The following is a 15,416-nucleotide window of genomic DNA, read 5'->3' as shown; positions in this document are numbered from 1 at the left end:
ACTTATCAACAAGATTGCAACAGTTGCAGACACCTCACACTAACAGTTTCAGACTTGAATAGATTTAGATAACTAAGAAGAACATATCCGGAGGAGGGAGGGAGGATGGGGGTGCATTACCCTAATGTGCTAAATGACGTAAGCGCGTGCGCACGAGGGGGAGAGGGGGAGAGGAGGAGGGGGAGCTCACGGTGGCCGTAGAGATAGGGCAGTGGGGCGCGGGGAGGATGTCGGGGACGACGACGACGACGCAGGGGAGGAGGCGACGAGGTCCGGGTGGTGGTGGTGCTCCGGCGACGGTGGTGTGGATGGGGCGGCGTCCGGGCCGCCGGCAACGAGGGAGGCGGGGCGATGGCGTCCAACGAGGTGGGGCGACGGGGAGAGCGGCGCCGACATCGGGGCCTCAGGCAGCGGTGGTTGGAGACGTCGCGGCGGGGTCGAGGCGGCGTCGGGGCGGTGTCGAGGCGGCGGGGCAGCGGCGTCGGGAGAGGAGAGGGGAAGGGGATCGAGGGCGAGGGCGAGGGAGAGAGAGGGGATAGGTTTGGGCCGGGGTGGAAATATGGATGGGGGCGGCACAATACTAATGGCGCACCACCCCTCGGTGCGCCATAAGTACATCCATACTAATGGCGCACCTCACCCTGGTGCGCCATTAGTACATCCATACTAATGGCGCACCTCACCCTGGTGCGCCATAAATACATCCATACTAATGGCGCACCTCACCCCGGTGCACCATTAGTATTTGTGTTTAAATATGTTCAAACTTGTTTTATAAGACAGTAATAATTTTTTTATAAGACAGTAATAATTTTTTTTATAAGATGGCTACTGCAATAGTAATATTTTTTTATAAGACAGTAATATTTTTTTTAAAATATCATCAAACAGTAATGCCGGTGGAGCGGGGGAGGGTGCGGGGGGTGCGGGGGGTCGGCGGCGGCGGTTGAGTAGGGGAGGGGTGCGGGGGGTCGGCGGCGGCGGCCGGTGGACCGGGGGGTTCTCGGCGGCGAGGGGGACCGGATCTGGCGAGGTGGGATAGTGATCGAGATGGAGGGGGATCGAGATCGAGTGTCCATGAAATTTAAAAATATTCATGATAGTTCAAAAAGTGCCCATGAAATACAATCGAGAAATGAAGGCTACGATTTAAATACAATCGATCTTAGCTAGCTATCTGTTCACAATCTTCTTGCCCTTCTTTTTCGCAAATGGAGTTCTTCTATGGAACGAACGTCCTTTAGGTAGGGTGGTCCTGCTTCTTCTTGTGGTGTATGCTGCTACTTCATCATCGTCGTCATGTTCGATCCTCGGGTCGCCGTACTTGTCGAAGTCTTGCTCATTGGCTACTGCATCCATTCCGATGATCTTCCTTTTGCCTCTCCTCACGACAACACGACTGGGCTTTGATGGGTCGGTAATGAAGAAGCATTGGTCCACTTGGGAAGCCAGTACCCATGGCTCATTTTTCGCGGTGACGTTTGCGCTCGCGGTCTTGGATTTGGCTTCGGGTATAACCATGGTGGTGAAATACCAGTCTTCTTTTAGGACGCTCTTCGCCCATCTGACATGGAACATCGGGACCTTCTCTCCAGCGTAGCTCAGCTCCCAGATCTCCTTGATCCTTCCGTAGTATCTGTCCTTGTCGTTACTGGTGTAGGATTCCATCGTTACCCCGGAGTTCTGATAACCATCGCTCTTCATGTCCTTGGCCTCGGTGTAGAATGTGTAGCCGTTGATATTGTACGCCTCATAGGTCATCAGGTTGTGCTCGGCGCCCTGTGACAAGGCGAATATGAGTTGTTCTTCCACGGAAGAATCCTCATGTAAAGGGTACGACAGAAGCTTCTGCTTGAACCAACGCGTGAAACATGAGTTGTGCTCTTTGAGTATATCTCCGTCCGTCCTCTGTTGGCCTCGGTCATTGTACGTCTTCTTAATAAAGGTTTTGTGCTCTACCACCCAAGGATCGACCACGTCTATGTGTTGTAGCGCGACTAGGTTTGCTCTTTCAAAGTCGGCGAGTCGACCCTCAAAGTCGACATGCATTTCGCGGCGACCCTCACGGTGACCCCATCCAGCGAGCCTGCCGAGGTGCCTGTTGACGGGCAGACCAACGGGGTTCTCGATGCCTAGATAATTCGTGCAGTAGGAGATGCACTCTTCGGTCAGAAAGCCCCTGGCTATGCTTCCCTCTGGACGTGACATGTTGCGAACGTATCCTTTGATGACACCATTCATCCTTTCGAACGGCATCATGCTGTGCAGGAACGTCGGCCCGAGTTGGATGATATCGTCCACGATATGGACCAGCAGATGCACCATAACGTCGAAGAATGCGGGCGGGAAGTACATCTCAAGCTCGCATAGTATCACCACGATCTCTTCCTGTAGCCTTCTGAGTTGCCTCACGCCAACAGACTTCCGAGAGATGACGTCGAAAAAGTTGCATAGGCCAAATAGCGTTTCACGGACGTGCGCGTCCATGATCCCACGGATTGCAACTGGAAGTATCTGCGTCATCAGCACGTGACAGTCGTGAGATTTCATCCCGCTGAACTTCTGCTTCGCTGGGTCTAGGTATCTGCTTATCTTCCCCGCGTAACCGTAAGGAAGTTTTACTCCTAGGAGGCAGGTGAAAAACTGCTCGATCTCCTCCTGACTTAGAGTGAAGCACGCGGGAGGGTAGTCATTTCCGGTCTTCTTGGCCTTTTTGCCTTTGCGACGACTTTCCGTGTCCTGCTTCGCCTCATCATCATCATCATCATCATCATCATCATCATATATAGCGTGAAGCTCCTGCCTGATGCCCATTGATTTCAAGTCTGCCCTTGCTTTCGGCCCATCTTTGGTCCTCTCTGGCATGTTGAGCAAGGTACCAAGCAGACTCTCGCACACGTTCTTCGTGATATGCATTACATCAAGGCTGTGAGGCACACGGTGGATCTTCCAGTACGGCAAGTCCCAGAAAACAGACCTCGTTTTCCATACCTTCACCAGCGGCTCTGGCGCCTTTCGCTTCTTTTCCGGCTCTGGCGCCTTTTGCTTCTTTCCCGGCAGTGGGCAATCTTTCCAATTTTTCAACAGCTCGTCTATTTCCTCGCCGCTCCTCGTACGCGGGCGTCCTCGGGGTTCGGTTTCACCATCGAACAGATCCTTGCGTTTTCTCCACGGGTCATCGTCGCGAAGCCACCTTCAATGTCCCATGAACATGGTTTTCGAAGACCCGGGATCTCTATCTAGCTGGCGATACATTGTGTCATCCATGCACCTGACGCATCCAGAAAATCCGTGGACCACCTGCCCCGCGACATATCCGTAACCGAGATAGTCGTGCACCGTCGTGAGCAGCGCGGCTCTCATAGGGAAATATTCTTTCTCTGTGGCGTCCCACGTATTGGCTGGCGTTTTCCACAGCGTGTCAAGCTCCTCTTTCAGCAGCCCCAGATACAGATTGATGTCGTTCCCTGGTTGTTTCGGTCCTTCAATTAGCATACTCATGTGAATGTACTTCCTCTTCATGCACAACCAGGGGGAAGGTTGTACATCCACACAAACACAGGCCAGGTGCTATGTGTGCTTCTCTGGCTGCCAAACGGATTGACTCCATCGGTGCTTACGCCCAGCATGATGTTCCTTGGATCGTTCCCAAATTCTAGGTCTTTGAAGTTCAACGCTTGCCACTGGCTCGCATCCTTAGGGTGACTCAGCATCTTGTCTTTTTTATCTATCTCCGGATCATTTGCGTCATCTTCTCGCTTCTTCTCCTCCCTATCCGCGTGCCAACGCAGGAGCTTTGCTACCTTAGGGTCCGCGAAATACCGCTGCAGACGAGGAGTGATCGGAAAGTACCACACCACTTTTCGAGGAGCTTTCTTCCTCTTCTTGTATCGAGTGACGCCGCACACTGGACATATGGTAGACTCCGCGTGCTCGTCCCGATAAATGATGCAATTGTTCATGCACACATGGTATTTCACGTGCGGTAAATCCAGAGGACACACGATTTTCTTCGCCTCCTCCAAACTGGTCGGGCACTTGTTCCCCTTGGGAAAACGTTCGTGCCAGAATGACATGTTCTCGTCGAAGCATGCGTCGGTCATTTTGTGTTTTATCTTCATCTCCAGAGCCATGAGCGTTACTTTCAGGCGGGTATCCTCGGGTCTGCATCCTTCATACAATGGAGTAACCGCGTCTAACTCAAGTTGATCCATCTTGGCTTTCTCTCGGGCGGCAGCTCTTGCGTTATCCGTCTGCTTGAGAAGCAGCTCTTGAATATGAGGGTCCTGCACCCAGCCCATCGATGGTCCAGCGTCGTCTGCTCCGCCGGCATCATCATCTTCATGATCATGCCCGTCGTCTGCTCCGGCATCTTCCTCATCATCATGTCCTGCATCTTCTACATGATGACTGTGTACAGCATCACCGTCGTGATCATCTCCTGGCGATTCTTCGTCTTCTCGCCGCCCGAGCCGCGGTGGTTGTCTTGCTGCCCTTCCTCATTTCTTGCCCGGCCCCCATGGACGACTTCGTAGTCATCTTCATCACCTTGCCACCGATATCCATCCATGAAACCACGCAAGAGCAGGTGGTCCCGCACCTGCCCGGATTCCGGGTCCGCAATAAGGCTCTTCAGCTTGCATCTTCGACACGGACATCTTATCTCCGTCTCGTTCTTTTGAAGCATCTCGGCCTTCGCAGACCTCAAAAACCTATTCACGATGCCTTCGGTCATCGTGCGGACCATGGTCGCCTGCGGGGTAGAGCAAAACGATATTTTAGAACCAAGAAAAAATTTGGCATGACTTTCCCTAAAAATAGGACCAAAAAGAATGCTTAATGCCAAAATTCTCGCCGAAACGGAAATGAATCAACATTCCGGCAAAATATTGGCAACTATCGCATTTCAAATACCGGTACACCTCCAAACACAAACACATATGCAACACCACAAACATATGCAACACCACGAACATACATAGATCTAGCTAGGCCATAAAAAGTGCATGTGCACATTGTTGTAGGGAGAACAACATAAATATAGCTTCCCCCCTTACTTACCTATCAAAACAAGGTAATTTAACCACTTAAATTGAATGAATCTATGGTGGAAATGAGGTGAAAAAGAGGAGGTACCCGAGACAAGGAGGAGGTGGAGAGAATGAAGTGGGGAGAAAGTGAGTGTGGGTAGGAGAGGCTGTCCAAAATATCTTGTTGCTGCCCACTTACTAATGGCGCACCAACTCTGATTACTAATGGCGCACCTTCTGGCGGTGCGCCATTAGTAGTTTTGCAAAAAAAAACATACTAAGTGCGCCATTACTAGTTTGGCGCACGGTCGAACAGTGCGCCATTAGTAGTTTTGCAAAAAAAGGAATAAAAAATATAATAAAAAAACAACATTAGTGGCGCACTTTCCGACAGGTGCGCCATTACTAGTTACAACCAGTAATGGCGCACTGTGTCTGGATGCGCCATTAGTATGTTTGGACAGGTGCACTAGTTCAAAAAAAATTGATACTAATTGCGCACCCTGGGCCAGGTGCGCCATTAGTAGTTTCAGCTCTAATGGCGTATCAGAAGGTGGTGCGCCATTAGTATATACTAATGGCGCACCGCTTGTCTGGTGCGCCATTAGTGTCAATCCCATCTATAGCCCTTTTTCTAGTAGTGACATCGCCATTTTTTTCAATCTTGATCCCTTTTGGTCTAGTGTTGGATTAAATCAAATGATTGTTCTTTTATGAATTGGATTCTGTTTTGACTAGATTGAACATGTTGATTACTTTTCATCGATGCCTATTTCAGTGAAGGAAGTTGTATGTGATGCCACACTTCGCTGATGGGAAAAGGTTGCTCCAAATAAAAGTTCAATGTCGATTATACAAAGTGAAATGTAGAAGTCACCTAAAAAGGGAAATGCAAAGGAGTTTATTTTTATTCTAATTGTATTAAACAATTGTTCTTTTTTGTATTTAGACCCTTGGAATCACTAATTCCGGCAACAGTGGTTTTTCAGAGCATGCTACAAGTTATGTGGTAGTACACATTGTTTCATTGGTAGGAAATTATACTATGATATTAAAAACACAACAAACATTTGGGTTACTTCCTTTTTTGGTTTGACATCTAACTTCCGGGAAAGAGGATGCACGCCTTTTAAAACCAATTGGAAACATTGATGTTGTCAAATTAGAAAGGAAAAAGTCTAAAACAAAACCTTGATCTTGTAGGCGCTAGCGAAATCTTTGTTTGGACTAAGCTAGATCCCGACTAGATATGTTTTGGTGAGTGTTTTATACTACATTCTACAGTCTATTCTGGCTAGCGTATTTTTGGTGCTACAGTGCTCTCGAATGTATGTCCTTATTTTTGTAATGAAGAGTTTTAGTTTTAAACTGTATATTTTTGTTTTCTACTATAGTATTTCTCCACCATAATTTTATGGTTCTCTATGGTGTATGTTTATATGTTGTATTTGATGTTACTTGTTTGGAACAATTGTCCATTGTCTACAACACTTGTTGACGGTTGTCTGTACCATATTTGAATGATGCAGTTTTATTAGTTGTCTAATCCATCTGGCACACTTTTTCCTGGTTGTTCCATTTAATTGTTGACAACTTCTCATTGCATGTGCTAGCAGTTGTGTATCGCATATTTGTTCGCTACAATTTATTTTAGTTGTATGGTGCATTTTTATTAATTGTGTATAGTATACTTGTCCAATGCAAATGTATTAGTTGTATTGATCATATTTAACAATTGTCTACTACATGGATGGTGTTGTGTTTTTATTAGTTTTCTTGTACATCCGTACAAATGTCTTCCCCATTTGTTGACAAATGTCCACAAACTTCATTTTCATTGGTTGATGTTGGTCTACCAATCTTGAGTTGGTTTTTAACTCGTACTTATTTGTCCTTACACCAATCCACAAGAGTTAAGCTAACGTCCGCACCATTACTAGTATAAATTCTGAGAATACATAGTGAGGTATGAGTGACGAATGACATCTTGGATTCTTAATTATTTTTGAAACCACACAGCACAAGGCCTCAATCTTAGTAAAAGAGGTATACCCAGTTACATTATTGCGGGGATATTGCAGACATGGTAGCCTGGTCAACAACCCAGTTCAAAAAATCAGGCAGCAAACAAGAAAAGATAACAAGAAATAAAAAAAATAATTTTATGGATTAAATCAAGAACAAAACATATTTCCTAAAAATGTATTTTCAAATCCAAGAGAAGATTGTATATTATTAATTTTCCATAAACATATGATGTAAATTTTCTTTCAGTTTTTGTTTTACTTTTAGTTTTGCTATCTACAAATTACTCCCTTAATAAAAAAATGTAGAATGTTTTTTTGTAGCCAACTACACAAAAAAGTCTTATATTTCGTTACAGAGGGAGTAGAATTTAATAATTTCATATTTTTCTAAGTTTACTAGAATGTTTACATTTATAAATTTTTTATGTTTTCCTTGTATTTTACGTTTATAATTTTCTAAGTTTTCTTATTTTCTTTTTTTGACATCCCTCTGACTTTTTAGTTTTTTTACATGTTTCGTATTTTCATGAGTTCTCTTATTTGGTGATGTATTGTCCTTTATTTATTTTGTGCAAAACATGGGTTCCCACTTGTGCTAAAAGACTGACACAGCTCTACCGGTCTGACTTGATCGAGGGTTTAACAGTCCCATATTGAAGTTTATGAAGTATTAGTCGATAGTTGAGGGACAAAAGGTAATTTACAGTGGTGTGGAATCAAAACATCACCAATGTCTGAACAAGTGACTAAGTACTCCTAGGTCATCACTAAGCTAACTAATGACGTGGTATGCCCTGCATCCTATGTAGTAGCACTCTACATGGCTAGCAAAACTGATCCTACATGTATGTGCATGGCTCTGCCGCCCAGCGGGATCACGTATGCATGCCGGCACTACAACGACGACGAGGCGTCGGCGACCAGCTTCCGGAGCGCGCGTTTCGACGCTGCCACGTCCCTCCCGGCCACGAACGGGTGAGCAAGCAGCTCCGCCACGGACGCCCTGTTGCGGTAGTCCTTTTGCAGGCACGCGGCGACGAACCCCCGGAGCTCCGGCGAGGCCGCGCCGTCGGGCAGCACGGGCGGCTCGCCGAAGCAGACGGCGCACATGAGCGCGGCCCAGGTCGGCTGCTGCCCGGCGGGGAGGAGCGGGTACCTGCCCATGAAGAGCTCAAGGAGCGTGACCCCCAGGCTCCACACGTCGGCGGCGTACGGGTCGTAGTGCCCCCCGTGCGCCTCCGGGTCGAAGCGCTCCGGGCTCATGTACGCGGAGGTGCCGGCGTACGACGTGCAGTGGTCGCCGGCGCGTGCGAGCACCCTGGCGATGCCGAAGTCCGCGACCTTCACCTCCCCGGCCGTGCTGGCGAGGAGGTTCGCCGGCTTGATGTCGAGGTGCACGATGCGGCGGGCGTGGAGGTACGCCAGCCCCGACAGCGCCTGCGCCGCCACCTCCGCGAGCGCGGCCTCCGTGAACGCGCCGCGGCGGCTCCGGATGGAGTCGAGCGACCCGCCGTCCACCAGCTCGAGGAGTAGAGCGACGTCACCGGATGCCGCGGCGGGGAGCACGGAATGGCACCGGACAACGAATGGCGAGGCCGTGCGGCCGAGGACGTCGGCCTCGGCGGCCGCGGCGGGGTCGCCGTAGTGCTGGACCTTGAGCGCGTAGAGCGCGCACGTCTCCCGGTGGCGCACCTTGTAGACGGTGCCGCCGTTCCCGCGGCCCAGGACGGCGAGCTTGTCGAAGTCGGCGAGGCGGAACTGGCTGGACAGCGCCGACGGGGTGGAGGCCTTGGTGGCCGTCGGGTTGGGGCGCCGGGCGAGGACGCCGAGCTCCTGCGCGGCGGCGCGGGACGGGACGGGCAGCGCGAGGTGCAGCTGCGGAAGCCTCTTCTCCCTGATCAGAGCCATGTGTCTGTCACCACCGTAGGCTGATGATCACCACCGTAACGCTGAGCGATCTGAGCTGCTGCTGCTTTGCTTTGGGCTGTTGAAGCAGACTGGCAGCTCATTTATACGCGTGCTCTGCTCTGCTCGTGTGATTCTGAGGTCTGAATCCGTATCTATCTCTGTCTCTCCTGCTTTCAGCAAAGAGATCATAGTCGACCAGATTGTGACTTGCAGGAGATTCTACCGTAGGAATGTTTGCTAGTAGAAAATACTACTAGAATAAAACCGCCTCAATCGCCCATCACTTTTTAATGGAGCGACATGGATGAATGTGACCTTGAAATTTCAAAGGCAGGCGCCTGTAATGCACTACGTAGCCATGTACTGTGGTGGGTGGTTAATTGGCATGCTACATGCTGATTAATTGGAACACGATAGCGAGAGGGACGAGAGCTCAGTCGATCCATGTCGATCAAAGGGGTCGACACCCGCCAGCAAGGCCTACTTCTAATGGCAATGGGCTGCCAGTATTATTAAACTTGTGCAACGTGTGTCGTCAGGCGCCTCCATTGTTAGAACACAACACAGCACGCCATGATGCGTCCATCTGCGTCGTTTTGATTTTCTTTATTAACGCCTAATTCTGAGAACCAGCTGTATGTTATCCCGCATTCTGTTGACACAAAAGGGCTGCCTCAAATGAAAAGTTCAGCGCCAATTGTACTAACCGAAATGCTAAGGAGTTCACATTTACTCTCGGATAAGCATGAAGGTGTCCCGATGGACGACAAGAAACATACGTCGACTTGGGTGTACACGATTAGAGTTATTTACTCAAAACCATCACACTCGAGGCTAAGGAAACAATTTGGTACTAGATTCAAGCCAGGGCACAAGAAAACCACATGCTGAGATTTCATCGGGAAAACAGCCAAACCGATTAGGAAAACAGCCAAACCGACAATCAAACAAACTCATGATCAAATACAACAAGATACTTAGTAAAGGGAATAATAAACCAGAGAATATAGATTACACTCAAATACCATATACAGGTCAAATATTAAGCAGCGGCTGAACAGCTAATCAAAAACCAAATTAACATTAAAAGGAAAAGCCAGAAAAATGCTTAATCCTAATTTGGATGGAGAACTGAACAAAATCTCTTATAACTAGCTTTTTACACGAGAACACCTAGAAAAGCTTCTAGATGAACAAAGCGAGACAAGGTCCGTGCTAAGATATTGGCAAGAAATTGCTAGGCATAACATAAACTAATACCTATATATGGTTCAGCTAGGCACCATATATACAACACCATGAGAAGGTACAAACAATTACGGCTGTGAAAATATTAACCACTGTGACCTCCAAAGATTACTGGAAGAAACCTCCTCAAAACTAGTATGCAAATTTCATGCATCGCCATGTACAGGTTGAACCATATCACAAAAGGAAATGCAAACCACATATACTACTGATGGAATTTGAAGCTGCTGCAGTGCTGCTGCTCGGACCTAGCTAGGAGGAGGGGGACTACTTGACTGAAACTAGAGCCTAGCTACTACTTACCGTGTATGATCCAGCAGACCAAATTAAGAGCCTACTACTGGCAGGCTCCATCACACCGGTTTCACAGCCATAGCAACGAGCGACCTATAGCTTGATTTACTTACACACAAATCTGTCATCCAGTTTCTGATCGCAAAATGTGCATTAATTAGGACGACACATCCCCCTCCCCGTCTTCCTCATCTTCTTCCTCTTTTCTTCTTCTTCTTCACTGTGCAACACGTTCAAATTCTCAGCAATCTCCACGTCCAACTTGGGACTGAAGTAGACCAGGTCCATCCCTAGCATGCCATCCGCGCTGCGGGTTCCACGGACGGTGATATCATCCGGGATGTACTTGGCGTCATCTGGATACACGATTTTCCTCGCACTAATCACACCATAATAGCAACGGCCTATTAACAAGAAAATAAAGCCCGAGATTCAGTAAGAGACAGAGCACACGCCAATAAGCCAATTCCAATTCAAATCTACCACTAATGCATGCAATGCAATCATGAAAAGGTCGTGCGGTGACCCAAAGTACTAACCAAGTGCTATCAGGTACTACTTACCCGCATTCGCATAGGGTAGAGGGCAGCAGAATTCTGGCTCCTGCTCACGTGAGGAGAACGAGAATTCAGCGTAGAAAAGCGTCCTCTGAAGCCTCAAATCACATGTGGCCGTGAAGTTCACATGGTAGCGAATATAACCGCAGGGGCGGTAGCCTTTGTTTCTTTCCTCCACACCCAAGATAGTATCGAGTTTATACTTTGATCCCTACATACAGCAAGCAAGAGTGTTGGTCAAAATTAATCAAGGTATAAAGGGAATATACTATATGTAGCGCGCAGCTAGCTACGATGCATGGGAACCAAATTTAATACCTACCAAAAACTGTTGGGTCGTGTATTCCTTGAGCAACTGGTCAATCTTTGAACGGAAGCAGCTCCTCTCATCCTCATAATCCGATCTCTCGCTTGACACCGCCCTCAATGCCCCCGTACAAAGCTCAGGAGCTTGCACAGTTTGAGCCCCGGATCTGTTTCTGTTCCATATGAGCGAAATACTTTGTGTCATGTCGTCGACACGCAACACGGTACCACTAGTTTGAGCCTCGGTTATAAATGAGAGCAGCTCGCTTCGCGTATCGGGCATCAGCAGCAGCAGCTGCCTTGGCCGACTCATGGAAGGGGTTCTTTTCAGAACTCTCTATCGATGATGGCAACATGTTAGCAATGTCGCATTTTGTACTGCAGAGGAGCTCCAGAGCACAAGCCGGCGCCGAGAATTGGGGGTCGGCGAATGCGGCGAGCTCCATAAGGCCCTTGAGGGAGTGAACCTGTGCGCGGAGCAGACATAGGGGGTCCATGACATCATTGTACTCTACCATGTCCCTGCCTTCAGAAACTGGCAGATTGCAGCCACAACTGTTGTACCAGATAGAGTTGACGATGATGTTGGAGACAGGGTCCATGCAGCCATAGCAGTGGCCAGACTTGAGGATGCTACGCATGAGCGAGCCAGAGGGTGTGGGCAGCAACTTGAGCGCCTTGATGTACAAGTTGTGAATTATACCATGGAGGTACATCTTGAGAGACTCCATGTAATCGCATGCATTGCCGCCGCCACATGGGGTCTTGAGATTGTGTTTCCGGGCATCTGCTATTGCTTTTCCCAGGCAATCTTGCAGCTTGCGAGGCAGGACTCCGGACTGCAACGACAAGATGGGAGTTCCATCCCAGCCCAAGGTGGTGGTGGCGGTCCTGGCGTCCGCCGTAGTAGAGAACGAGATAGTTTCGGAGCACCTAGCCTCCAACATGTGACGGACATGGACAACAAGCCCTCTTTTGGTATGGATAATGCTGGCAGTACAGATCGGGCTCAACATTGTGTGTAGGATGCGGTTGGTCGCCCAGACATCCTCAACCGTGAGCGGAATACCTTGAGCATCAGCTGAAAACAGCTTCTTCAGAAGGGCAAAGTTGTCGTCTTGGAGCCGGATTGACATGAGGCGAGCCAAGGTGGTGGGCGAAGGGTGACCTGCTATGGTGGCTGCCGACTCAAGGGCGGCTTGGGTCCTATCAGACTCGGGGTCCAATGCTTCGTCCGCGTATAGATCGTGTTGGATGAGCATGACGGCGAGGAGGAGATTGGCGTCGGCCCTGTAGAGGTAGCTGAGGGCCTGCTCCTTTTTGAGGCATCCGAAATACGCCATGAGGAAGGCGAGAAGGATGTGGTAGGATCCTGATCCGACGTGGCGCAAGCCGCCCCTACCGGGGATGGATCGTCTGGCGGTGTTGAGAGCCTGTCTCTTGGATCTTCTTGTGGGTGGCGGAGACGGAGAGGTGGCGGGGGCGGGGGCGGCGTCCTTGGAGAGGAGGGCGAGGGTATTGAGGATGATGTTGGAGACGGGGTCGAGGAGGCCGAGGCAGGAGCCGCCGCCATCGGTGGTGAGGAGGGGAAGGAGGTCCGGCATGACGTCGCAGGGCAGCCGGCTGAACGCCTCCTCGTAGAAGCCGGTGATGAGCTTGTCGATGGCTTTTGGCAAATCCGCCTCGTCGAGCGCGTCCTCGGCGCGGCAGCTGCGGCTGTGCATGCACGAGATCAGGCCCCTCCCAAGGGAGGCAGCGCCGGCGGCAGAAGTGGATCCAGACGCCATCAGCTAGTGGCGATCTGCAAGCAGAGACACGGCGGCCGGAGCTGACTTGGTGGCGGTGGGTTCTCTCGACGAATAACCTAAGGTACGTACGAGTCGGTCAGTGGATCATGGATCGATGGAAATCCTAGCTACGGCACTTAATATGGATGGGTCTAGTCTTACCGAGCCGTATTATCTTTGGAAACCGACCCATACTAGTACGTACTATTTATTATTTTTGGTTAGGAATCACTGAGTATTACTAGCAATTTTTTTAAAAAAATTTAACACAATACAGACGCAAGCGCTCATATACACGCAAATTTATCCCTATGAATGCACACACGCACATTCTACCCCTATGAGCATCTTGAAAGACTGAGCCGGCATATTATCTTGAAATTTACAAAGTCACTTTAGTCACCTCGTCGTCGACGGGAACGTCTCCTCCTACTGAATGCACATCGCGCGGAAATCCTGAAATAAATCCAAAAATAAATGCGAGCACCAGAATTTGAACTCTGGTGGCCATCCCGAAGCTCGACGTCGTAGTCAAGGAGGAGGCCATGGAGGAGGTGGAGGAGGAGGAACCCGCGGCATGGAACCCGACATTGGTCGGCCAGAGGTGGTCGTGGACAGAGACGGTGCCGTGCACGCCGGAGCAAGTGCGTGCTAACGCGTGGTCACCGTCTCCGCCACGGGCCAGAGATCGTGCATCCGCAGCCGCCTGCCCACCTTTAGATGCCGTCGGCCTCTCATTGACGACAAGGACGGCGGCGGCGGCAACTGAAAGATGACGGCGACAGGCTTATCTAGCTTTTTTAATTCCATTTAAATTTTGAGTCTAGTTAAGAATGTGATGGACTCGACTTTTTGTGAATGTTTATGTTTATATTAATGTCTTTAAATTATGTGCAATGTCTATTTGAGTTTGATTAGGGTCAAATTTGCACGTCCAAAAACGGACAATTTAGGATGCAGCGGGCCGATTAGGTGCACCGATGGCCGAATGGCCGCATCCGGACGCTCATATTCTTTATCCCGACTCAAATAGACAAAATCCAAATAAAAAGGACGTCTATTTGGGGTCAACGGTCGGAGTTGGCCTAAGAACAACTCCAATGGGCTGACCTAAACGAACGACGTTTTTGTTCGATTTTTATCTGTTTGGATCGGCCGCCCACCCCGTCCGCCCTATTTTAGTTTTGGGTCGGCAGTGCGCCCAACGGGCCGACCCATTTCATGACCACGGGCGTTTTAGATCATGCCAGCGTCCATGCCGTCGCCCTGGTTTTGGCGCTCCAGCGCGCGGGAAAGGTTCGCGCGCGGGGGGAAGCGGCCTAGCGCGCGCTGGTTTTGGCGAGAAACGTCTCATCCTTGGCACCTTCGACACCGCAGAGGAGGCGGCCCGCGCGTACGACGCGGCCGCGTGGCGCCTCCTGAGGCCTCGTTGGGATATGAATTTTTCCAACGTGTCGAGCCAGCGGGCGCAGGATCTGGCGCCTCTCCCGCGGCTTTTCACCGACGAGGATCGTCGTGTCCACCGGAGGCGGCAGCATCGCCTCGCCATCGCGGAGAAGGACGTGGAAGCCTTGGTGGTGTGACGCGGAGGCTTCCCGCAGGACATCGTCGACGAACGCCAGTTCTACAAGCAAAGGATGTTGGAGAGGGACGCGAGGAGGAGGGAGCGAGCCGCCTATCGGGAGGACAAGCGTTCGCGGAAGCAAGCAGCTCAATTGAAACTAGAGCTATGAGAAACGGCGGGTTGGGACTTTGAAGACGAGGCGTATGCTGACGCCTACATTCAGACGTCGGAGGAGGATATTACCGAGTCGGAGTCGGAAAGCGACGAGCAGTGGTCTTTTCTTCTATCTGTGTACGCTAGAACTATCTATGTATCCATTTTTATCTGAAAAATAGCCGGCGGCGTCAGCAACGTAGCAGGCGGATGAGGGTGTGAATCCAATGTACCACCGACCAGCGGGCCCGGTAAGGAAAGAGGACGAGCGCGTGCGTTCGGCCTTGTGTCCGCGTCGACGCAAATCAGGCTCAAAATGGGTCGGGAATGGGTCGACAGACGGACGAAAGCGGACGCGCGTCCGTTTGGGTCGGCGCGTTGGGTTGGCTTTTTTGTCGGCACCGGCTCAAACGGACGGCCGCGGATGAAATGGGTCGCCTCGTTGAAGCTGCTCTAAGGATCCAATTCTGTATAACTCCACTGAGTCAAAGGAGCTAGACTGTACTCAGATAAGAGATCATTACAGTGACGCAGTAACACTG

At 49.9% G+C, this 15,416-nt stretch overlaps 1 protein-coding gene and 1 pseudogene across 1 annotated transcript; both read right to left on the bottom strand.

Moving 5' to 3' along the window:
* Positions 1-7,951: 7,951 nt before the first annotated feature.
* LOC125554564 (mitogen-activated protein kinase kinase 9-like) lies at positions 7,952-8,965 on the bottom strand. The gene has a single exon (XM_048718084.2). It carries the CDS (start codon positions 8,963-8,965, stop codon positions 7,952-7,954), a length of 1,014 nt encoding a protein of 337 aa, XP_048574041.1.
* A 1,695-nt stretch (positions 8,966-10,660) lies between these two features.
* On the bottom strand, positions 10,661-13,857 carry LOC147974596 (uncharacterized; annotated as a pseudogene).
* Positions 13,858-15,416: the final 1,559 nt, after the last annotated feature.

This window comes from Triticum urartu, chromosome 4A, assembly GCF_056163025.1.
Source record: "Triticum urartu cultivar PI428250 chromosome 4A, HENAU_Tu73, whole genome shotgun sequence".
Lineage (NCBI taxonomy): Eukaryota > Viridiplantae > Streptophyta > Magnoliopsida > Poales > Poaceae > Triticum > Triticum urartu.
This window is presented reverse-complemented; position numbering and strand designations above follow the sequence as displayed.